Consider the following 24,875-nt stretch of genomic DNA (forward strand, 5'->3'; position numbering starts at 1 on the left):
TGGCACCTTCAGTTCCGTGGCTTCCTGTTGCACCCAAAGACTTCTCTGCGCAATCAAACAGGTTATAAACTAAACAGGTAGTTTGTGGTGCTGGTTAATATTGGAAGTGCAGTAAAAATTCTTTTACACTTTTATATTTGAATGTAAGATAATATTTAGAGAGGTATGAATCTTTCCTCGGCAGTGGACCCGCAAACTGCTAATACAGATTGTATTGTCATTTAGCACCATCTAGTGGTTTATTTATCGAAAATTGATTATATATGGCTGAAAAATCAAGATATTTGTTTTGGTTTTTGTTTCTTTTAACATCTCAATAGCTATATGGCATAACCAAATGTGCTTTAGAAATGCATGTAGTATAGTATAGTTTCCTATAGTATAGTATACATTTTTTGACAAAATAAAGCAAAGGATCAATGGTTCATGTCATGAAATACAAAGATTAAGAAATATTTGTGTTTAGAGGCAGATGAGTTGCACTTTTTGTGGTAAAGGTATCACGGAGCAGTGCTCTGAAAAAATAGGCATATGCTTGTATTATTAATATGACACTGCAAAGTAATTTTATTCTAATAGATTGAGATTACATCTAATCTGTTCACGTTAAAAATGTTCGCCTTTCAACCGTCTGTCTTTGATGTTGGTTTGTAGTGTCATAAATATTTAAGGGCCAGAGCAGCAATATTCTTGTTCAATATTCAACAGTGTCATGTGCAGACTTTAGATGGAGTTGTGTGTCAAGTTATTCAGCATGTAAAGAATAATATTTCTCTCATCCTATTCTTGACTGTCAGACAAATGAACCATGGCTTTGAGAAACAAATAGTATCATCACCGCATGTGGCCTGAAAATGTGGAGGGCAATTTTAGCAACATGCACTGTCTCATGAGAGGCACATGTAGAGCATATGTAATATACATAACCACTATGTGGTTATGTATATACACACAGTACCAACATTGAAGCGTGTGAAGGCTTACCTTGACAGCAGTCACATTTCTCTGTTCCGTTCTCATGTATGCAGAAGCAATGTGCCTGTCTACGTAATTGCATAATTTGGGATGTTTGTCATTCTATGAATTTATTTGTAAAACATTTAAACCCAAATTGTAAGTTGCAAAATCACATTAATACATTACATAAATATTTGAATCGCATTTTTCCCCTTTCTTAAATAACAATCACAACACGTGATATAAGGCACACAAGCAGTTAAGTGCAAGAGCAATACTATAAGTGTCAAACATACCGCAAGAGCAGGGATTTAGGGTCCCATGAAAAGAAACCTAAGTGAGGCCTTTAAAAAAATGTAAATAGAGAAGGGATGAGAGGGGGAGAAGAGGGGAGAAGGAATGTTTCAAAAACAAATCAAGATTGTGTTGCAAGTACAGTGTAAATTAAATCTCTGTCATTCTAAGTACATGTGCAATAACCTTGTGTCATTTTGTATTTTTTCAGTAATATAATTTTATTAGGGGCCTCTCAGCCCCTGTCAGTCATGGGCCCTTAGAATCCCCCCTCCTGTTTCAAGGCGGAAACATGTTGCGCCGTGACGGCATAGAAAGCGTGCAACGTCACCACGTACGTCAGCGGCAGTATGTAAACATTCCAAGCCACAAGACAAGAACAAGAAGCGACAGTGTCTTGTTTAGTTCCGCCACCAAAGGTTCCCAATGAGTAGGTTCTTAAAGTTAACAATCCAGGCTGCCTCCAGACACCGTTATAAATTCTTTTTTTAGGGAGCTGTACAAGAACCCGCGTCGAATTTCCCATATAAATCTAATCTTGGGTCTTCCGCCTGGGCTCGAATAGCAAACTGGTCATGGCAGCAGCTAGCATCTTCCTGGCTTCATGCTAGCTCAGGATCCTGTTTAAACGGCTACGATGCTTTCGTTAGTCGGCCTTTGCGCCAAAGAGGTTGTCAGTGACCACAGTTCGTCGCCTTACTGGTTGAAGTGGGTTCCCAGGGAGCTGTACAAAGCGCTGCTGGCGGCCGCTTTCACCGGATGCAGACCGCTGGCGGTGACCGAACTGGTGCAGAGGTGGCCCGACCGAAGTCTGCGCGTCGACGGGCGCAGGAAGCCTGGACAGACGCCCCCAAACCGACTCTGCGTCCAAGCCCTTTTACTTGCGGTCGTCAGAGGGCTCTCCGACCAAAGGTAAGCAAGTCTGCTGAAAATGATTATCATTTTGAGAAAAAATAATCCACTGTAGAAATTCGAGTGTGCAATTTAAATTGTTAATGAACCATATCAATCAAATCTGTGATAAGACAACATTTTGGTTGTGTCAGCGTATTGCAATGACTTAACTTCATACCTGTTTCTAACCTCCAGATGTGCTCTGAGAGTGCTGGACCTCTGTGGCCTGCAGGGAGATGAAGGGTCAGTGGATGAACCAATGGGTGGCTGGTCTCTGACAGTGGCGCTCTGCACAATGGTTGTTCAGGCCAAGACCGGACCACAGAAGAAAGACGGAGAAAGGAAAAGGATTTCTGCTCTTGAGAGAGAAAAGGATGTCAAAAGAGAGAGGGGGCAGAGGAAGAGTTGGAAGGAACAAAATGGGGACCGAGCAAGCATGAACATTACTGAGCAGGTCATAAATGACAAAAAGAGCATGCTGTCATTGGGGGGTTTGGGTGAGGAGGAGTTGATTAAGGGGGTAAGAAGGAGGATGGAGGCTGAGAGGAAGAGGGAAACCACAGTAACTGTTGTAGGAGGCAGTACAAAAGATAGTGAGGACAAAGATGCCATTTGTGGCACAGTGGTGCACGTGAGAGCCGATCTTTTTGTCAATGCACGCTCTTGGGAGCGTGTCCGTGCGGCTCTGAGCACAGTGGGACCCCTCAAGCTGCAGTGCAGGTACCTCAGGGTGGAGGAAATTTCTGTTTCAAGCATTAAAACTTTGCTAGAACTTCTGCCTCCCCAGGGCCTTTTGGGAATAGATGTTCGCTACAGCAGTCTTGGTGTGGGCGGTTTGGCTCAGCTGCTGCCTCTGCTCTCTGCCTTCCCTGCACTGAGCTCCCTCCACCTGCATTACTGTAATTTGGATTTTCGAAGAGACCAACCTGGACAGGAAGAGGCACTGACCAATCTGTCACTGGGTTTGACACACCTGCAACAACTGCGATGCTTAAGTCTCACCGCATTACGTCTACCTGGACAGCTTCAAGTGCTGCTCAGGTAAGGGCACCCCATCTGCATGAATGTTGAGAGCTCAAACAGTTAATAATTCTTGATTAGTTGTGTTAAACAAGGGGTTACGTGTGTGATAAAGCTGAGATACAAAAGCTCCTCTGGGCAAAGAGAACACAAATCATGTGCCTCAGGAGTTCCCAAAATAGGGGTCAGGTCCTTCCCAGAAGATAACAAGATAGACCTCAGAGGACAGCATTGTTTAAATACGATCCATACACTGTACGTCATGTGGAACCCTTATATCACATAACTAAATGTATACTCCCTTGTTCTTCGTTACAGTTCACTGCCTCGGCCTCTGGAAGTTCTGGAGCTGCCCTACCTGAGCCTAAGTCATGCTGACCTCGCCTACTTGTCCTGCAGCCATCATGCTTCTGTGCTGCAGCAATTGGATCTAAGCGAGAACCGCTTGGATGGAAACACCCTGCCCTCCATCCGCCGGCTTTTGTATCAGGCTTCTAAGAGCCTGCAACACCTTTCTCTGAGTGGCTGCGGTCTGACTGACACTCTGCTGGGGGTTATGCTGCCCTCACTGAGGGGTTGCTTGGCTCTGAAAAGCCTGGCTTTCGCCCTTAACCCGCTCTCCATGTCTGGCCTCTTGGACCTGGTTCGGACAGCAGTCCAAATGCCCTCCCTCCGGCAGTTGCTGTATCCAAATCCCCTGGAGGACTATCAGCCAGGCCTCCCGGATCTGCCCTCAAGCGCTCAACTCCTGGACTGGCCATTGAACGAAACCACAGATATCAACATGACCAGCAACCACCTCCACAGTGTGCTGACAGATAGTGGGCGCTTCGACCTCTCTCTGACGTGCGACCTTCTCAATTATGATAAGGACTTGGTGCAGTAGAGCAGATCTGAAGGGAATAACATGAAGTGAATGTAGTCAAAGTCACAGCAGAATATTGTACATAGCTTTTCAACTTTAAATTACAGTGTTATCTTTCCAAGACAAATATTTTATCACTATCTGTCTTGTAAATGACTGAGTTGTTCATTAACTTTCAGAGAAAATTATAAGAGTGAGAGACGTAACTATAAAATAAGCTTCAACCAAAGCTCTATTAGATCCCTATTACTGTTTCTCCATCAGATTGGTATTGAGCAGGTGACAGGAATAGATAATAATAGCTTGAGTTGAGAGGTTTTGCAGTTGGTCTAATGGGAATTTTTCTTCTTTATTATTATTCTTTGGCTCATCGAAAATATAGAGAAAATGGATGTATAAATATATAATGTATGAGTCATTACTGTTCCTGCATAATCATGTCAGCAGGATAGCAAAGCCCAACTTCATTACAAGTTAACAGCCCGTCCATATGTTTTCTTTAAGAGTCAAACATGTTAATGACTTTTGGGCTGCAACGAACGTAGAACAAATAAGCAATCTCGCAGTGTGCATGATAAGGGCTTACATTATAAGAAGAAATTATGTACAATTATAGTCACATGAAGCTAACTGCAAAAATTTGCCTTTAATATTTACTCATGTTTACATACTGTATTTCAGATTGTTCACCATTGTGTTTTTTGTATTCATTTGACTTATTTTTTGGATCACATCAGGAAATTACTGCTCTACCAAACGGAAACATGCACGCAATGTTTCACACAATAAAGAAGTGGAAAAACTGAAGATTCAGGATTCATTTTTTTCATGAATCAGAAGGAAAATGATGATTTTAACATAACTTAACAGCTCACCAAGTGTTAACGTGTATTGTGATGGGCTGATGAGCAGCAGTATGACACGTAAGACCGCTCCTGAGAATTGCAAGGTGAGGCCTTCAGCCAGCCTGTATTTGCCTGAAGAGATGTAAAATGGGCAAAGGGTGACACGGAGGAGTTTTGAACGGGCATCAAGGCAGCAGCTGTAAGAGCACAATAAATTTTTAGAATACGCATTGTGTATAAGTAGACAGCTCTACTTTCTAGGGGGGTCCTTAAAAATCAATTAACCGAGGGGGGGGCATTACAGAATAAGTAGGGTGGAAAATATGGCAGATGTGGGTTTTTCTTGGTAAACCTTAATAAGACTTACACATTATATGACCAAAAGTATTTGCTCACCTGCCTTGTCTCACATATGAACTTAAGTGACATCCCATTCCTAATCCACAGGGTTCAGTATGACGTTAGTCCACCCTTTGCAGCTATAACAGCTTCAACTCTTCTGGGAAGGCTGTCGACAATGTTCATGAGAGTGTTTATGGGAATTTTTGACCAGTCATCCAGAAGCGCATTTGTAAGGTCACACATTGATGTTGGATGAGAAGGCCTGGCTCTCAGTCTCCACTCTAATTCATCCCAAAGGTGTTCTATTGGGTTGAGGTCAGGACTCTGTGCAGGCCAGTCAAGTTCATCCCCACCAGACTCTGTCATCTATGTCTTTATGGACCTTGGTGCCCAGTCATGCTGGAAAAAGAGTGGCCAACTGTTCCCACAAAGTTGGGAGCATGGAGTTGTCCAAAATGTCTTGGTATGCTGAAACTTTCAGAATTCCTTTCACTGTAACTAAGGGGCCAAGGCCAGCTCCTGAAAAACAACCCAACATCATAATCCCCCCTCCACCAAACTTCTCACCTGGCACAATGCCATCAGACAAGTACCGTCCTCCTGGCAACCGCCAAACCCAGACTCGTCCAGATGGAAAGGCACGATTTGTCACTGCAGAGAACGCGTCCCCACTGCTCTAGAGTCTCATGGCGGCATCCTTTACACCACTGCATCAGACACTTTGTGATGTGTGGCTTGCATGCAGCTGCTCAACCATGAAAACCCGTTCTATGAAGCTCTCTGTGCACTGTTCTTGAGCTAATCTGAAGGCCACTCGAAGTTTGGAGCTATGTAGCGATGGACTGTGCAGAAAGTTGGTGACCTCGTTGCACTGTGACCCTCAGCATCCGCTGACCCCGACCAGTCAGTTTACGTGGCCTACCACTTCATGTCCGAGTTGCTGTTGTTCCCAAACACTTCCATGTTCTTATGATACAGCTTTGTTCATCACTGTCAATAGCAAGACTAAGTCAGTGAATACAGTCATACACTCTTGACAAAATTCTTTCATAATTCATTAGAAAGGTTTCCAAATGTAAAATGCAAAGGTTTGAGTTATTTCACAAAAAAATTAATTGTACTTAAATAAAGGCAAATATTATCTACAAATATTTTAATTATAAACATTTTAACATGAGTTTACTTAATCCCCCTTTTTTATGGGCAAGTAGAGGGACAAGATTTATCACAAGATCGTAGTTGTCAGAGTTCAGACACACAAATAGATTTATAACCTCACAAATTACAGCCTGTTCCATCTAAGACCGAAACTTAAAAAGAAGCTTGCAACCTTACACACAAGGCAACCTCTTCAAATCAAAAGTAGCAGTCTGCACATACTTCACCATGTGAGGTCCCACAAATTTGTAAAGCAAGTGAAGGCGGCCTTGGTAAAGCATGTTTGCTTTCTGTGTAGCATCTGCAGCACCCAGAGGATCTCAGTCTGAACTGGAGCATTGCACGTGTGCAGACATCTGAGACCTTTCTTTGCACACCCTGCAAGCACATGTTTGGACATCTGCTTAGTGCAAAAGGTTTGCATGCTGGATGAGCATCTTTGGAACGTCTTTTTTTTTTAAGGGAACATCTATCTGCTAAAAACTCTTACTAGCATCTCTCGGATGTGCTTATGGCGTGAGAGAATGGCAGAGTTCTAGGATAATGAGCGGGTAGAGTAGGAGTTTTGAAATTCAGTTGGTCTTCGCATGCAGAAATCAAATGCCTCTTCTTGATTTTCATTGTACTTACAGGCTTCCCTTTTTTTGAACGTCGCAGTGTCGGCCAGGAGTGCAGCAATGTCTGTGCCCTCATACTTCTACAAAGACATACAAAAAAAAAAATTTAATTCCCTTGATGCCCATGTGATACACATTTCAGAATGCCTTCAATGCTCATCGTCTCTATTTCTAACATGTGCTCACCTTTGGTCGGCACATCTTAACTCTGCAATAGACGGCTTGTGAGTCGATGAATTTTCCTCTTCAGCTCTGTTTGCAGTCCTCTCTACAAGCATTGTAATGAGCCCTACCTTCCATTGTAAGAGTAAGAAGAGGGGTCCACTTTGAAATAAAAAAAAAAAAAAAAGACGTGGATATAGAAAAGACAATAAACAACCCTTTTGGCCTCTGTTTCAGCCCTGTAAAACATCATGGGCTACCAGGTTGGATGAGTTAGCTGTTTTCAGATATCAGAGATTATGTAAGTTAAGATCGCTTCTCAAAATCCAGGATTACATATGCTGAGGCATTGAATTAAGTCAGAGCAAAAATAAAAATTGAGAATGTAAATATAACACCTCTAATCTGTAAAAGAAAAAACAAAACAAAAAAAGCAGAAAACACCAGTAGCAAATACCATCATTGTGAATGAAATCAAGTTATTGAAGAAGCGAGGAATCACTTTTAAGTCACAAGTAGGAGCTTCTATCATTTTTTGAATCTGGAATACTGTCTGAATTAGGAGTATACAGGTTATTCCAACAGATTGAAGAAAATTCACAGCAGTACCTATTTGGTGGCAATGCACAACAACAATTCAGATGAAATACACAGTGGGCCATAATTCAAAGAGCTTTAAGATTAAAAAAAAAAAAGAATGAGGCAGCAACTTCTTCCCAAAGAGCTACATTCACACTACAATTGGTGGAAGCTATGGGTTACTGTAATTGGCCCTCTAATGTGGTGGCGTTAAAAATTAAAAAAAAAAACTTTTTCATAAAACACACACACACACTCAGTGCATATGAATTTGCTAATAGGGCCGTGTAATAAATCAGTGATTGCAGTAAAATTTGAAAATGGTTCCATTTTATGGCAAATAGTAAAAGTTAAAACTGCAAATGTAAATACATAATCATGATATACAGAGCATCAAAATTATTATTTTTAAATCAAACTAAGCGAATGCATCTCTCACACAAAGAAAAAATAAACTGAGATAAATGCCTCTTTGAAGATGAATTTTCCTAAGCAGTAAAGACACTCAAAAACCCTCCATCTGTCAACATTTTTTATTCAGGGCAAGTGCACTGACAGGAAACCCCTCTTGCAGTTCGCATACACTGACATAACTAGACAAGTTGCATGAGTGATTATTAATGACAGTTCTCTGGCTCAGTCTATCTTCTCATTGGAGGAATTCGCTCAACATTGTGTCGGCATATTTTCTTGAGGGCTGTGATTTCCTCAATCAGTGCCTTATTTTGTTTTTCAAGGATTGCCAGTTGATTCTCCAGGCAGATGATATATTCCTTCTTCTTTCGTCTGCAGTTCTTGGCAGCTTCCCTACAATGATATAACAAAAGATATCCTTAGCATCTTCCCCGTACAGCAGCTCATCTTTCTGGTGAAGTATATTTACCATTTACCCCTGAAATTGTTCAACCAGAAGAGCTTGAAGGAAGAAAGCTCTTTAAATTGACACGAGTCTCTGGATTTAAATTGTATTTGAATGAATTTGACTGGTTTTTCGATGTAAAATTTTATATTGTAAAGACCATAGTTAAAGATAGAAGTCTGGCGACCTCACAATTCTGAATATTGTTCTCTACCTGTTCTTCATCAAGCGGAGCTCCCTCTTACACAGGGTCTTCTCCTCATATTTCTCGGGGAGAAGATTGTTAAACTGCGCCATATCCTGTGGGAGGCCAGACCTGGGAGTTTGTAACTGGAAGGCTGAAAAACTTGCCAAAGACCCTGGAGAAACAAGGAGAAACAAATTGTAACATGACAGGATCTTTCTTTTAAAACTTGGTGGAGCAAGTAAAAAAAAAAGAGAGAGCATGTTTGATGAAGTTATTATGTCAGGCTTGTGAGTTAAAAAAAGAACATTTAAATAACAGTCAGAGAAACTTAATTGTATTAAAGTAGTCAAACTATATCCGAAATACACATATTCCGTAGGTTAATCTCATGCTACCTGGGAGTGTGAGAAGGTCATAACCCAGCTGGTTGTTGAACATCCCCTGATTGCATTGATAGCTGCTTGATGGTGGCTGTGGTCCTGGTGTATTCAGGTTTACAGATGTCAGCATCTGTAAGTCCACAGGCTCTAACTGGACAAAACTATTGTTATATCCATTGGCTGGAAAGAATAAAAAAGGAAGTTTCACCAGAGTGTAGTACCAGTCCTTATGTAGAATTTCAGTGTTTTACTTGTCATGCATGCATGTTAATTAGTAAGGTACAAATGCAAATAACAAAATGCCTAAAAAGGAAACAGAGTAAAATGATGTATTTATGATACAAGTTGATACTGGTGGCTACCTACAACACAACGACTGCTGATCTACAACTTTCTAAAACGAGCTAGCCTGGTGTAACTAGATAAGAACGTAGACAACTTTAAACAGCAAAAATGCACTCTAATTCATTTCTGACAGACTGGGAGTCAGTGCTCATGTTCTACTACTGGCCAGTGGAGATTTCTAGAATTCCCTTTCAGCCGCTTGAGACGTTTACTGTCAGGTTAGGAGTCTACACATCTAGCTTTTAGGTTCATCTGGATGTGAGTTTTAACAAGCATTGAGGTACCATTGAATTTTTATGTGGCAAAGATGTGACTCCATGACCTCTGACCACTGTAAAACCTTTCAGTAGACCAATACAAGAAGGAGGTGGAGGATGTATTATGTGTGCTTATGTGTATACAGTGGCAAAAAAGTGTTTTCACTCTTGCTTACAATTCTGGATGTTGTCGATTCCGTCTTGGTCTGTCTTGACTGGATACACCATCCTCACACTCATAGTGTGTGGCCACTGAGAAGATATAAAGATTCTCTGTGAGACACTCTAGGGCTCAGTAATAATAAAAATGAGACATTTATCAGAAACACTTTAAGATCATTTTATCAAATTTTTCTCAAGTTTTGGAAAACAAAAATGTGCCACTGTGCTCTTTGCCACTGGCAAACAAAAGTAAAGGGACAAACAGGTACAAATATCTTTTGTATGAATACAGTTCATAGATGGAATGCAGCCTCAGGGAGGCACTGGCCGGTGTCTCCCTAAGCCGGCCCCAAGCCCAGATAAATGCAGAGGGTTGCATCAGGAAGGGCATCCGACGTACAACTTTTGCCTACTTTTGGAGTAGGAGTGATTTTAAAGGCGGAGTTTGTTAGCAATGTTCTGGAGGTGAAAAGAGTGTCAGATAGACTTAAGAGTCTGAAATTGGAAATTGAAGGTGTGATGCTCAATGTTGTTAGTGGCTATGCCCTGCAGGTGGGATGTGAATTTGGGGAAGAGAAGAAGTTCGGGAATGAGTTAGATGACGTGATGCAGAATATCCCCAGAGATGAGAGAGTAGTAATTGGTGCAGACTTCAATGGACATTGTGAAGGCAATAGAGGGGATGAAGAAGTGATGAGCAGATTTGGTATACAGGATAGGAATGCAGAGGGACAGATGGTGGTAGATTTTGCAAATAGGATGGAAATAGCTTCAGTGAACAGTTTTTCCCAGAAAAGAAGGGAACATAGGGTAACTTAAAAGAGCAGAGGTAGGAACACGCAGGTAGACTACATCTTGTATAGACAAGGTAACCTGAAAGACATCAGTGACTGCAAAGTAGGTGTAGGTGAGAGTGTAGCCAGACAGCATAGGATGGTGGTTTGTAGGATGACTCTGGTGACAAGGAAGGTCAAGAAGACAAAGGCAGAGCAGAGGACAAAGTGGTGGAAGCTGAAAAGGGAGGAGTGTTGCATGGTTTTCAGGGAGGAGTTGATATAGGCTCTGGGTGGTCAGGGAGAGCTTCCAGATGATTGGACAACAAAAGCGCGTATTATCAGGGAGACAGGTAGGAGAGTACTTGGTGTGTCGTCTAGAAGGAAAGTAGATAAGGAGACTTGGAGGTGGATGAGGAAGTGCAGGAGTATATACAGAGAAAGTTGTTAGCAAAGAAGTAGTGGGACACTGAGAGGACTGAAGAGAACAGACAGGAGTACAGGGAGAAACAATGTAAGGTAAAGATAGAAGTAGCAAAGGCAAATCAAAGGTGGTACAATGACCTGCATGCTCGGTTTGACAGTGGGGAGGGAGAGAATAATCTCAACAGGTTGGCGAAACAGAGATAAAGATGGAAGGGATGTACGACAGGTCCGGGTGATTAAGGACAGAGAGGGAAATGTATTGACAGATGCTAGAAGAGCGATGAGACGATGGAAAGAGTACTTTGAAGAGCTGATGAATGAGGAAAATGAAAGCAAGGCAAGGGTAAAAGGTAACTATTGTAGACCACAAAGTAGCAGAGAATAGCAAAAGTGAAGTGAGGAAGGCATTGAAGAAGATGAAGAGTGGAAAGGCAGTTGGTCCCGATGATATACCTGTCGACGTGTTGAAGTATCTAGGAGAGGTAGCAGTAGAATTTCTAACTCTATTATTCAACAGGATCTTATTCAACAGTGGAAACTAGACTGAGGGCAGAAGTCAGCATCTGTGAACAGCAGTATGGCTTCATGCCTAGAAAGAGTACTACAGATGCAGTATTTGCTTTGAGAATGCTATTAGAGAAGTACAGGGAAGACCAGAGTGAGCTGCATTGTGTTTTTGTAGACCTAGAAAAAGCACAAAACAGGGTGCCAAGAGAGGAGTTCTGGTATTGTATGAGGAAATCTGGAGTGGTAGAGAAGTGTGTTAGACTGGTGCAGGACATGTATGCTAGCTGTGAGAATGCGGTATGGTGTGCTGTAGGGGTAACAGAGAAGTTCAAGGTGGAGGTGGGACTCCATCAGGGATCAGCTCTGAGTCCCTTTTTGTTTGTAGTGGTGATGGACAGGCTGACAGATAGGTTAGACAAGAATCTCTATGGACCATGATGTTTGCAGATGACATTGTGATCTGTAGTGAGAGCAGACAACAGGTAGATGAAAATCTAGAGAGGTGGAGGTACGTGTTTGAAAGGAGAGGAATGAACTATATGAACAACTTTATTAACAATTTCCTTCGGGATAAATAAATTTGTTCTCATCTCATCTAATGAAAGTTAGTCGCAGCAAGACAGAGGATATGTGTGAGAATGAGAGGAACTCGGGTGGAACGGTGAGGCTCCAGGGAGTGGAGATCAGGAAGTTGGATTATTTCAGGTACTTGGGGTCAACAGTTCAGAGCAATGGAGAGTGTGGAAAAGAGGTGAAGAGACAGGTTCAAGCAGGTTGGAATGGGTGGAGAAAAGTGTCAGGGGTACTATGTGATGGAAGACTAACGGCCAGAATGAAAGGAAAGGTGTACAAGACAGTTGTGAGACCAGCAATGCTGCATGGACTAGAAACAAGTAACAACCAAAAGACAGAAGGCAGAGCTAGAAGTCACAGGGATGGAAGATGTTGAGGTTCTCTTTGGGAGTGACCAGGATAGATAGGATCAGGAATGAGTCTATCAGAGGAACAGCACATGTTTGATGTTTTGGAGAGGTCAGAGAAGCCAGACCGAGATGGTTCGGTCATGTAAAGAGGAGGGATAGTGAATATATTAGTAGATGGATGCTGGAATTAGAGCTGCCAGGCAGGAGGTCCCCAAGAAGGCCAAGGAGAAGATTTATGGACGTAGTGAGAGAGGATATGAAGTTAGTTGGCGTGAGAGAGGATGCAGAGAATAGGGTTAAATGGAGAAAGTTGATTCGCTGTGGGGACCCCTTAAGAGAAAAGCCGAGAACAGAAGAAGTGTTTCATACTCAACTTTACTTTTTGTGAATTAAAATTCAAACTTCACCTTCATAAGCTAATGGTTTTCTAAGCTGAGCTAGCTAACTTGCGTTAGGCTTCGGTTAATTAGCTAGTAACGTTTCTCACCTGAGCTGTTTCCGTTTTCTGTCACCTGACACCGGGTGAGACACCGACACTGGAAATACGAGCCGGGGGCCGGTAAGCGGTTTTGGGATAATTTTAATGGGCATTTTCTGGGCCGGCTGAAATATTTATGGGGAGACACACTAAAGACACCACGGGAGACATTAAAAGCTTTAAAGCGGGACCGAGCACAGGAAAGCCACAAGCTCCGCCCACAAAGTCGGCATTTTTAAAGCCGGACGGACAGGAAAGCCACAAGCCCCGCCCACAAATTTGCGTTACCATGGCAACCACATCACCACTTCAACTGCTACCTGCAACGGTGAGAGGTGACGACAGTCGACTATCTGGTTGAGAAGTAACCGTAAACACGAATTGTGATTAAGCAATTGTGGGCTGTGGTTCCGTCCCAATCCTCTTTTATTACAAAGTGTAGTTTTGCAATGCATAGTGCACGTTCAATCATTCATTATCTATGCTGCTCATCTTGCACTCTATCTTGAGGCAGAAGCGCCAACCACTGCTCCACCATGTAATCCAATCAGTAGATGAATAAATAAAATAATGAAAAATTCTCCTTTATGAATTAATCTCAAACATTACATATCACTGCTGATTATTTAAACATTATGTCAACATCTATTCCAGCTGTCAACTACATTTTGGAAATATAATCCACTAAATGTATTGTATGATCCATACTCAGACCAATATATTTTTTTTCCCTTTATTTTCTGGAAAGTAATTAAAATATTGATACTTTTTTTCTTAAATTTTTGATGTAAAATATTATGTGCAGTGTTCCCAATGAATGGAAATAAAAAATAAGGATTCTGAGCTTTACTCATGTTTTAAAAAAAACACTATTTTGAACACAACTATTCACACTGTATACACTATATGGCCGAAAGAATTCACACAAACATCCAAATAATCGGAATTAGGTGTTCCAATCACTTCCATGGCCACAGGTATGTAAAATCATGCACCTAGTCATGGAACATTGATAGAATGCCACTTGTGAAGCAAATCCAGTCGTGAATTTTCCTTGCTCCTAAATATTCCAGTCAGCTGTATTATAAGAACATGGAAGTGTTTGGGGACGACAGCAACTCAGCCACAAAGCGGATGGCCACGTAAACTGATTGGGCAGGGTCAGCAGATACTGAGGTGCATCGTGCAACGAGGTCGCCAACTTTCTGCAGAGTCCATCGCTACAGAGCTCCAAACTTCATGTGACCTTCAAATTAGCTCAAGAACAGTGCATAGAGAGCTTCATAGAATGGGTTTCCATGGTTTTAGCCACCTGTGTGAATGGGCTAAGAAGAAAAAAAAAAGTTTAAAAAAAATCTGATATGTCTCATGCAAAGGAAATTATTTTTTGAAGCAAACAATAATTCATCAAAGTTTGTGTTCTTGGTAGTATGATGAATACACGTTTCCAAATCTGGTTGGTTATTAAGTTTCTGAATACTTGCTAAATAATATGATCCAGAAAGAGGAATATAGAAATGATCAACCTCTGCTTTGTTTACAAAATGGAAAGGCAGTGAAAATTGCTGCTGTAATGTAAAACTCGGAGGGGGGTGGACAAGCTGCAAAATGGAGGAGATAATGTGGTTTAATAACTTATAACAGTTACAGACTCATTTAAAAAAATAGCTACAGTTTTACAACATAATGAAAAATAATGGGCTGGTTTTATAAATATTGAGAATACCAGACAAAGCATTAAAATTACTTACATCGTCACATTTACATGATACCATTCTCGAAAATTTTCTGTGGAAAATACGCACATTATGGTCATCAGCAACAGTCTTTTGATCTCTGGATCTGTCATTTTCCCTATACATCTACCTTTTATAAAATGTTTTACAAATTACGTTATTGTAAAAATAGATGGCATTCGACAAACAAAAATTATTCACAAGTTTCTCTTGGTACCGCTTCATAAATCCTCTGAACCCGATGTTAACTCTGAACCAAATTCTATATGCTAGATTTATTGTGTTCAAAAGGCTTCAGTGATCATTCGTTCCAGCTTTATCTCTTCTCTATAATCGAGGGTGGTAAAATTCCTGTTGAAATAGTGCATTTCTATTTTCCCTGACTCATGTGCCACTGCTATTCCTGAGTACGTGTTCTGTCTTCCTGAGTCTCCAAACAAAGCCATGGCTGTCACCCTAAGAGAAAAAAAGTAAATAGAAATACTCATCAATGAAACATGATATTCGAAAAATAAAGATAAAAAATCTCACTCGTCAGTGTCGTGTGTTACCTGTCGGCAGTCATCTTTTCACTGATCACCGGTTCTGCATCGTTCTTCATCAGGTCCCATATGTGGAGGGTGGAAGCTACATCGAGCACGCAGAAGACTGTGGGCCTGGTTTGGTGCCACTGTAGTGCGAGCACGGGCTGACCCCCCGAGCGATTCCTCCACTCTGCCACGGGCTGCTGCCGGTTGACTGCATGCAGCCTGACACTGCCATCACTGCAGCCCACCTGACACGCCAGCAGAGGAAAGATTGCAGTTGTGCAAAGTTTTTACAAGTTTTCATCACAGTTTCTAGCTTATCTTTTATATTGTAACAAACAGGGCTGAGTGTATATTACCATTTACATGCTTGCTGATTAATTCTGTATATGGCAGTCACAAAGAATAGATGACATTCTTATTTTACTAATATTAAAATGACTAGATTCTAACAATTTTTTGGTTAAAATCTCAATATCAGTGTTAATATCAGAATGCTGTAGTCTCACCAAGAACAAGGACGGCCTGAAAGGAGAAAAGTGGATTGAGGATATATCAACTGGCTGCGCTCCAGAGTCCTGAAAACTATAGAACTTTGGAGGTGCCTTCAATCCATGACTGGTTCCATGACTGACCAAACCCTAGGATAGTAATGATACAGTATATAATGATTTCTGCGCATCTGGTTGTGAAATTATCATAGTATTTTGCGCTTACCCCATTGGTGCCGATAAAGAAATGATTGGAGTCTGTCGGGAGGAATTTTAAATTAAGCGCCTGTAGCGGCCCTGTTATCGCTGCATGTTGTGGTGATGCCCTGAAAGGCAGAGAAAAAGAAGGGGAGAGAACCCCAAACCGGGAGGTCAAAGGTCAAGAGATTCCCAATCCAAAAACAAACTGTGCAACCATGGAACGTGACACTATATCCCTCTCACCGTTTACATGTGCCGCCACAGACATTGACTGTTTCCATTAAATGTTGAGGTGATAAAACATTTGTCAAACAAACAAGATCGTATGACCAAAACAGAGCAGCTGTGTTCCACTGGGCAAAGACTTTATGGGGTATTTTGAGCCCAGCGGATGGCAGTGACAAATGAAAGGGAGGCTATTTCGGATCTCACCGTGCAGCAGTGATATGGGAGGAGCTGTGAAGCAACTTCACTTTACCACCAGGTCTGAGTCCTGCGGAGAGAGTCGGAGCCTGCACTTGGTATCGCATATGCAAGAAAGCAGAGGGTGTTCTAACATGTGACTGCTCACGTACCGAGATCAGTTTGAGAACCTGCCTCGTTTGCTTTTGGGAGCTGCACCACAACCTAAAGGAAATGGACCAAAAAATAAATATGACTTTGCAATAACACAGCTTAAAAGAATCAATTAATAAGAATATCTAGGATTATTTTTCTTTTTTTTTTAAACTAACATACCCAGAAATTTAAAAGCCCACTTTCATCCAGTGAAGCCAGCTGGAAAGACAATCCCGATGACTCTTGGTTTTAAAAGAGAAATTAAAAAAAAAAACAGATAATATTAAGCCGTAATCTGATATTAGACATTTACACACAATCAATGGTAGCACATCAATGCAATGCCATACCTTCTTCGGATGCCAAACGGAGAACCTCCGGCCTTGGCCCCGTGGCTACAGTAGAGGGAACAACTTCGACAGACGTGACAGATGAGAAATGAGCCGAGCACACCGCATCTGTGTTGACATGGTGATATAAGAGAGGATATCAGCACACAATGAATCATCCCTAATCATACATAACAACCTCTGAGCTAAGTGACAGAAGGGCACGGGCAATCCTGGGTCTCTATGTATAGTGACATGTTTGTCACTTGATCCCTGCTGACATTCATTTTCTGGGAGTTGCAATGCCAAGCGTGGACTATATGGCCGGCGACATGTGAGGGAGATCAAGGTGCTTTACAGTTACATAATAAATGAAGACCAAAACACGTTATTAATGTCATGGCATGAGATTGCAGAAGTCGGCCTGACAAATCCACGAAATCCTTCTGTAATAAGCAGATTTGCAGTGTCACTGGGAAGAAGACTTCCCAGACTTTTGTTCAACAAAACAAAAAGTATAAAACGGGTTTGAAACTTTCTCAGACACAATGTCCATGTGAGAAATGACTAACTATAAATTCTTCTGAAGCCTGACATCCGTGACATACCAGTGGAGAAGGTAGGCTGTCTGACGGCCCACTCTTCATCTCCTATTTTAAGGCTGCAGTGACTGCCGGCCTGTTCCCTGAGGTCCCACAGAACCACGGATCCGACGGACGTGCCTGCAAACACCAATATAGCCTTTCCCGGGCTGAAACAGCAACACCGCACCTACAACAGGAGATCAAGACAATATTCGGTGTTAGTGAAAAGGAATTGTGCAGGGCATCGTGTTCATGGGGCTCTCTGGCAATTCTAGACAGTTAAAGGGACATAAGGTTGCTCCTATTGGGTAATTAGGAAAAAATGTGAAATAGCAAGGACTGGCCAACTGGCTGCGGCAACTTTCTGAAGGAAACATAGGCCCAAAGTTGTTAAAGGGCCTCCTAAACTGCAGAACAGGTGGAGTTTCAACATTTTGTGATGGATCAATTCACCTGGCATTAAAGGTCATAACGGAGATTATAAAAATGAATGCAAACCAATTCTGAGTGAGTGGGGCGCACAGTAAATGGAAGCAACACAAAGCAGAGCCAGTCCAGTTTGATGCTTCTGACATGATCAGTGAGTGAATCGGGCAATGGGTTGAATGAAAACTTGTGATTTGCTGCCCTCTTTTGTACAGAATGGAGTATGAATGAATGATATACTAGTATTATGGAGTAAATTCATGCTATATGAGTTAATAATCACATTACAGACATCTCGGTTAGCTGATCAAGTTTAAACAGTAACACTTCCCCACATTGTTTTACCTCAGATTCATAGAGTAGGATCTTCTGAGGTCTGGATGGCTCCCAGATGTTCCAGATGCAGATAACGGTGCTACTGTCCAGGGATGTAGCTCTGGGCACTGACTTGGGTTCGTGCACTGATATCATTGTGTGCCTCTGAACCTGAGAGAAGTGCACCAAGGAGATCTGGCGACCTGGAGTTGATCGCAGGAGAGAGACACACCAAGTCACATGCATCCATTGGTTTATATGACCAATGGTTCAAAGAGCAGTACGAAAAGTGCTAGAATATGATTAAGAATGCAGCAGTAATAGAGGATGAAATGTACCATGCAGAAAGGGCAACCTGGTGTTAAGCTGTAAACTTCCATCACTGAAAGGTAGCGTGTCTGTCTCAGTTCTGAGCTTCCTGAAGGATGTTCTCTCAGCTTGATCTTCTTCCAGTAGCACAACCATGACCTTCATGTCGCCACAGACAAGAGGGATCATTTCGGGCGACGGGAAAGAGAAGATGTCGACGGAAGAAATAGAGAACGTTGACGAAGCCCACCTGTGAGGCCGAGCGCAAAAAGGCCACGAGGCGCCGTGAATCAAAGTTCGTCCTACTCGCTGTTTTATCTTGTGCTTTGTCCGGTGGGTTTGGATCTGTTAAATCATGAAATAAACCGTGAATGGTCCGTGCACACAGGGACTTTTACAGACACATACACACTTAGTGTGTTCTGACCTCCAAAGGCTTTGCTGTATTCCGGAGGATGCTGCGTCCACTTCTCACACATTTTAATATCCTCTGTCTGAATGTCTCGATCTGTATTGTCCTCGTTGCACTGAACGTAAGCCTTGTAAAAAAGAGAGTAATTTCTCACATGTTAATTAGACAAGGGCTAAACGGGAGAAAATGAAATTAGACCAACAGAAATAATAACTAACCTGCCTGGTATTTGCATTGCCAAAGTTTCGAATGTACATGTCATATTCATTGACGGGAGGAAGTTCCAGCAGGGAGAACGTCATCGAGAAATCAAGATCGATCAAACGGAGCAGTTCTGTGCTGCGTTTCCTAAATGCGGAATCGATAGAAAATTAATGAATAACGGAGGAGTGAATCCACACAAAACTAAAAGCAGCCGAATATATCATGATTCAATGAAAAAAAAAAAATTCATATATCCATTGCCATTGTACTCACTTCTGTTTTGAGGCAACTTTCTTGCTGACCTCCCTCTGCTTCGCTCCTCTGAAGTCAATATATTTTCCATGCTGAGAGGTTCTACTCTGGTTCATCTCAGACCCTTTTATAAATTATAATTTCACCCTATATCAACAGAGAATCTAACATTTTCTCCAAAGCTAGTGTGTCCTTAACATACAAACGTTAAATGTGAAAGTTAAAGGGAAGTGAGTGTACCTCGGGTCCGGCCCGGCCCCTCCTCTCCCTCTCTGCTTGTACTTGGCCTGGATTGAGGAGTCCCGACTTTTTCATTCTCTTCATCCATGGCTCTTTGAATCGCCCTGATCTCCTCTTGTCGTTGAACTGTGAGTTCCTCCATGTCCTCTCCTGCCTCCGGATACTCCGCATTGTCCTCCTCACCTTCATCCGCGTTCCCGTCATCCTCCTCAAAATCCTCCTCATAATCCTTGAGAAATGTAAAATTCACAATCGGCTTTGGTTAAATGGGACATAGTGACCGACAGTAAACATCCACCTGCACGTCTTCTTGTCAAAGCTCTGAATACTCACCACTTTCTGGTCATGTAAATAATTTATAGCATGCAAAGCAACATAGAAATAAAGATTAAAAAAAGAGATGAGTGCATAAACGATGAGCATTAGAAGGCTTCATTCTTATACCTCAAAGTCATCGTCATATTCCTGGGTATCCTGGCACTCCTGTTCATCGTTGACAACCTATAACAATGAATGCGATCAGAATGACCCTCCATTTTTCATCGTCGTCATCTCACAGCAGCATCAAGAGGAACTGCTTTGCTCTAACTCTATTGCAGATTGAATATCTTGTGTCCGAAGCTCGAGTGGTTATCAGCGGGAAGAATAAACGCATACGTAAATGCTCACAGGCTCTGTTCTGTCTGCATCTTTGGCACCAGCTGTGAGGTGTTTCTCCTGGAGAACAAAAACAGAGTGACGAAAAAGGTTGATGAGAAACAATGGGGATCAGAGTTATAATGGCTAGAGATCAAATGAGTCGACTTACTTCAGGTTTCGTGTTCTTGGTCTCATGACTCGGACTTTTATCAGACGATGCTCGTTTGGAGCCGGTCCTGTCCCTGTGACGTCTTTCTCCATCCTTCTCTTCTCTGTGCCGTCTATCTCTGTGCCGTCTCCCCTCCTTCTCTTCCTTCCTGTCACCGTGCCGGCGTCTGAACTCCTCGTCCAAACCTCTACCGTCTCCATGCTCCCGGGGGTCACCGCCGTGCCTCGATTTTTCCTCCTGAATAGGCAGAAAAGGTGTGAGAGAGCAACGCAGTGATGCAAAAAAACAACAAATCAACTACATAAGCTGATGCTTACAGAGTATCCTCTTTCTTTGTGTATCCTCCTCTCCTCTCTGGATTTCTTGTCTTTATCTTTGTAACCTGAAGCCAGAAACACGGAAACGATAAACCCACTTGGTTTTTCCTGTGACAGGCAGAACTTTGGACACTTTACCTCTGTCCTCTCTTGGCTCTGAGTGTTTCCTCTCCTCAGTTCTCTCTCTTCTTTCCCTGTCACTCCTCTTTGAGTCATATTCATCCCTGTTTTTTTCTTTGTCCCAATGCCGTTCTCTGAGCTCCCTCTCTTCATGTCTTCTCCTCTCTCTCTCAGTCTTGTGTTCTTGGTCCCTTTCCTCCTTTCTTCTATCCCTGTCCCTGTCTTGCCTCCCATTGCTTCTGTCTCCCTCGTGTTCTCTCTCTCTTTGCTTTTCCCTTCTTTTCTCCTTATCTCTGTCCCTCTCCCTGTCATGTTTGTATTCTCTATCGTGCCTCCTGTCTCTGTTTTCTCTGGAATCGTTTCTGTGCTGGCCCCCGTCTACCTGACCATCTCTTTCCCTCCTTCTTTCCCTCTCCTCTCTTCTATCCCTGTCCTTGTCTCCTCTCCTGTCACGGGATCCCTCTTTCCGTCTGTCGACGTCTCTATCTCGTTCATCTTGACTTCGTCGCTCCCTGTGCCTGTCTCTCTCCTGCCTGCTTTCCCTTTCTGGATTTTCATCTTGCCTCTCTCTGTGCCTGTCCCTCTCCCGTTTTGACTCTTTCTCCGGGTCCCTGTGGAATCTGTCTGTTGAGTCCCCGACCCGGTGCTTTCTCTCATTTTCATCTCTTCTCCTGACACCATCACTACTATGTCCTTCTTCCTGAAATAAAAACAAACAAAAAAAAGACCTTAACAAGAAAGTCATATGACGTTTTTTCCTCAGTCATCAGTTTAAAAATGATCCAAACTTGCCCTTAAATGTCTTCTTAGTTCAGCTGGTCTCCATGTGTCTTCCTTGGTTAGTTTCTAATAAACAAATGTGTGGTGTTTATTCGAACCTTTGCTAGTAAACAACAAGCTCAAAAACTCAGAAAGCAAGCATCAACTTCATAGGTCAGCGTCCATTACTGGAACAACACATATGAAAATTTGCATTTCTTCACACTTCCCGGCTTTCCTGAGCAATGAAAAGATACTCTTACCTTATCGCTATGCATGTTCTCTTATCTTTTTTACTTTTGAGGTCAGTCACTTGCAGAAAATTAGCTTATACACTTGGAAACACACCGCCATGATGCCGGATCTCTGATGCGCATGCGCAGTGGGTGGAAGCTAAGGAAGCGCGTCACTCTGAGCATAGCAACAGGCTTTATTAATCAGTAGCCGAGACTTCTCGCCAAATCAACAGATTGTAGTCATGGCAACATTTTTTTTCCAGTCTCTTTTATGAATTAATCAATTGAAATTAAGAACTGGTATTGAGGCATGAGGTTCACTTAAGTGCTTGCTATGAGCGACAGGAGTTTGTTAATCGATGTTTCTGTGCTCGACAGCGTACATTAGGTTAGGTCTAACATCCGGCCCAACAAACAAGCACTAAGCGCAGGAATTGTTTGAAAACTTGGAAAATATAACCAAAGTAATTTCCCAAACGATTTTTTTTAGATTTATTTTTTTAGATCGCTTCAACCAAAATTGCATCTGCCGTAACCAACCACCAGATGACGCTGTTTCCCAGCTTCTTACCGCGTGGTGCGGGAGCGCAGGTCGTGGTGCGTTTTTTTGTTTTTTGTTTTTTTCGGAAATGGCCAGTCTTACTGGAGTGGTAGCACAGGGCGGAAGCACTGGCCAATCGGGTCCTGTCAGTCGAAGGCATGTAGTCAGAATCTAACCGAATATGGTGTATAGTGAGTATTTCAGTGAAGGTGATGGGCTGGCGTACAGGTGAGCCAGCGTGAGGACCTCCTCTCTCCGGAGCCCTGCCTGCAGAGGGAACCCGAAAAGGAGCAGTTGGGATCCGGACCCGGGACATGTCGAGAGACAGCATGACAGCTGTTCGAGGGTCCGGTTCACCACACCCGGGCTCCACGGCGCCCAAGGAGAAGGGACGTGCCGCGGCGAGCGCCGGTCCGCGCTGCGCCAACTTTCCCCATCCCTCCGCGGAGAACACGCCCGGCGACACCCCGCCGTCCGCTGCTGGGGAGCTGACGCAGACCTGGCTCCACTTCGCCAAAACATTCGTGTTGATCTTCCCGGTTTACGCCCTGGGCTACTTCGAGTACAGCTTCAGTTGGCTGCTGATAGGGCTCGTTGTGTTTTTCTGGTGGAGGAGGAACAGGGGAGGGAAGCGCAGCCGCCTCAGCCGAGCGCTGGCTTTCTTTGAGGAAGAGGAAGGAAGTGTGAGGAAGAGTCTCACAACCTCTGATCTACCACCATGGGTAAGACTCTGCAAACCTATTGCGTCTCGCAGATGTTTCCCTTATGATGCATGCAGTATTTATTTGATCGGTATTTCTCCAGTGGAAAAAAAAAATCCATCTGACGGGAGATCGAAGAGCTGTAAAGCTGGGATGGAGCAGCTGTCCTCCTCCACGCCCTCCACCCTTCTCCAACCCCCCCCCCCCCCCCCCCCCCCCCCCCCCACCAGTGACATTAGTCCCACTCTAAATACAGCATGGTACAATGGTGAACCAGACACCACGCTGGGAAGGAAACATGCTCACATGGACCCTGTTATTTTGGGATGCGGACGCTTTATCTCTCTAATAGTGACCCCACTCTGTCTCATGCAACGTACTGTGGAACCGCAATCGGGTGACAACACAGACTTTTTAAGGGCTTTCCATTTACACCCAGGACCTTGTGTTGTCAAACATCAGGGGGGAAAATCATATACATTAAACGTGAGCACTTGCAGGATGATTAGTTAAAATAAATTGACATTAACCCTAAATGGTTACACATTTCAAACCTGCAAAAAGAAGAAATTGAGTATTGACTCAAGTGTTTTTTTACATGACTTACACATGACACATTGCCATATATTGGAGATCTTTGCTCTTGCCACTTTGAAAATATCATATGTAACATGTTTGTTAATCTATGTTAGATAAATACAATCATTCATTTGTTATCTATACTGCTTATCCTGCATTCAGGATTGCAGGGGTTGCTGGAGCCTATCCTGTCATTGGGAAAATGGGGGGGGGGGGGGTTCACCCTGGACCAGTTGCCAGACAGTTGTAGATATACAACCATTCACTCTCACGTTCAAGTTATGTGCACACATACAACTCCTGCCCCTCTCATTCACATCATATAGAGACATACAACTATTGCCCCTCTCATTCACACATCATATAGAGACGTACAACTATTCATTCCCTCATTTACACGTTTGAGCTATTCAAGATCTCCAGTGGACCTGTAGCATGTTTCTGGACTGTTGGAGGATACCGGAAAACCGGGATGCAAAACTTGGCATATGTGAACTTCCCTGTCGGAATCAAACCAGGGACCTTCTTTCTGTGAGGTCCGGTACTACTAATCTCTGTGCCACTGTGCCAGCATGACCGGTGCAATCTGATAAATAAAATGAATACTAGACATTAGGAGGTTGTATGGTTGAGGTTTAATAATCTGCTTACAGCAATGCTTTCCCTCAGAGGAGTGTTCCCTGCCTGAAACCCGATAAATTGATGTTACCTGAATGTACTCACCTCCGGGATTGTGTTCAAGCACAATGTAGTATCTGCTATATATTTTTTCAAGACTTACCGTATTTTCCAAATGATTGAATGCCCCTGAATCCAACCTGCATCGGCAAAAAATTAACAAATAATAATATGTGTACATATATAGGCCACACTTGTTTATCAGCCTCAAGTGTCCACGTTGTAATATGAGATATTTATACAGAAAACTGTTACACAGAAACCCTTTTTTTTAACTTTTAATTAAATACGTACCGGTAATATGTACTAATACGTGCTGGAATTGCTTTTTTCCAATCAGTGCCTGTAACACGGCTGATGAAAAAGATTAATAACAGATAGCACAAGGAAAAGTCCATCCATCCATCCACTTTCCAACCCCACTTAATCTTCATCTTCCTCCTGTGCACTAAAACTAATAAAGTCGTCTTCTTTAGTGTCGGAATTTGACAGCGGTGGAAACACTTCGGCTGTCTGCGATCT

General features: G+C 42.7%; 3 protein-coding genes and 1 long non-coding RNA gene across 7 annotated transcripts in view; 2 read left to right on the plus strand and 2 right to left on the minus strand.

The window, feature by feature from the left end:
• Window positions 1–1,610: 1,610 nt before the first annotated feature.
• Window positions 1,611–4,834, plus strand: LOC147231867 (leucine-rich repeat-containing protein 14). Its single transcript, XM_086151053.1, has 3 exons — window positions 1,611–2,163; window positions 2,341–3,186; window positions 3,484–4,834. Exons 1-3 carry the CDS (start codon window positions 1,889–1,891, stop codon window positions 4,049–4,051), a joined length of 1,689 nt encoding a protein of 562 aa, XP_086007179.1. The 5' UTR covers window positions 1,611–1,888; the 3' UTR covers window positions 4,052–4,834.
• A 3,982-nt stretch (window positions 4,835–8,816) lies between these two features.
• On the minus strand, window positions 8,817–9,969 carry LOC147231868 (uncharacterized). The gene is made up of 3 exons (XR_015106502.1): window positions 9,938–9,969; window positions 9,175–9,339; window positions 8,817–8,951 (listed from the first exon to the last, which is right to left on the minus strand). It is a non-coding gene; the product is annotated as an uncharacterized LOC147231868 (long non-coding RNA).
• A 4,717-nt stretch (window positions 9,970–14,686) lies between these two features.
• Window positions 14,687–21,991, minus strand: dync2i1 (dynein 2 intermediate chain 1). Its single transcript, XM_086151054.1, has 23 exons — window positions 21,882–21,991; window positions 21,652–21,705; window positions 20,878–21,559; window positions 20,740–20,804; window positions 20,423–20,659; window positions 20,284–20,331; window positions 20,059–20,115; window positions 19,615–19,843; window positions 19,396–19,498; window positions 19,137–19,266; window positions 18,934–19,045; window positions 18,757–18,851; window positions 18,536–18,665; window positions 18,228–18,400; window positions 17,481–17,643; window positions 16,894–17,001; window positions 16,724–16,785; window positions 16,561–16,612; window positions 16,418–16,478; window positions 16,011–16,110; window positions 15,803–15,934; window positions 15,318–15,541; window positions 14,687–15,222 (listed from the first exon to the last, which is right to left on the minus strand). The coding sequence occupies exons 1-23, from the start codon at window positions 21,894–21,896 to the stop codon at window positions 15,051–15,053; spliced, it is 3,204 nt and encodes a 1,067-aa protein (XP_086007180.1). The 5' UTR covers window positions 21,897–21,991; the 3' UTR covers window positions 14,687–15,050.
• Window positions 21,992–22,450: 459 nt separating this feature from the next.
• Window positions 22,451–24,875, plus strand: part of esyt2b (extended synaptotagmin-like protein 2b) — a 30,100-nt gene continuing 27,675 nt past the window's right edge. For 2 of the 4 annotated variants that reach the window (XM_086151055.1, XM_086151057.1), the window contains exon 1: window positions 22,453–23,117. In XM_086151055.1, the coding sequence (XP_086007181.1) occupies window positions 22,710–23,117 (408 nt within the window). In that variant the 5' untranslated portion in view covers window positions 22,453–22,709. Of the gene's footprint in view, window positions 23,118–24,875 lie in introns of all 4 variants that reach the window. The other 2 variants (XM_086151058.1, XM_086151056.1) reach the window with 2 other exon arrangements.

This window comes from Fistularia commersonii, chromosome 8 (genome assembly GCF_037954325.1).
Source record: "Fistularia commersonii isolate RoL2024-O1a breed Wild chromosome 8, RoL_Fcom_v1.0, whole genome shotgun sequence".
Lineage (NCBI taxonomy): Eukaryota > Metazoa > Chordata > Actinopteri > Syngnathiformes > Fistulariidae > Fistularia > Fistularia commersonii.

Coding starts and splice junctions, on each gene's coding strand:
- LOC147231867 (XM_086151053.1), top strand. CDS start 1,889: ATGCTTTCGTTAGTCGGCCTTTGCGCCAAAGAGGTTGTCAGTGACCAC. Junction 2,164..2,340: donor AGAGGGCTCTCCGACCAAAG/GTAAGCAAGTCT, acceptor TCTAACCTCCAG/ATGTGCTCTGAGAGTGCTGG. Junction 3,187..3,483: donor CAGCTTCAAGTGCTGCTCAG/GTAAGGGCACCC, acceptor TCTTCGTTACAG/TTCACTGCCTCGGCCTCTGG.
- dync2i1 (XM_086151054.1), bottom strand. Junction 17,002..17,480: donor ACAGCCTACCTTCTCCACTG/GTATGTCACGGA, acceptor ATGTCAACACAG/ATGCGGTGTGCTCGGCTCAT. Junction 15,935..16,010: donor TCTTTATCGGCACCAATGGG/GTAAGCGCAAAA, acceptor TTACTATCCTAG/GGTTTGGTCAGTCATGGAAC.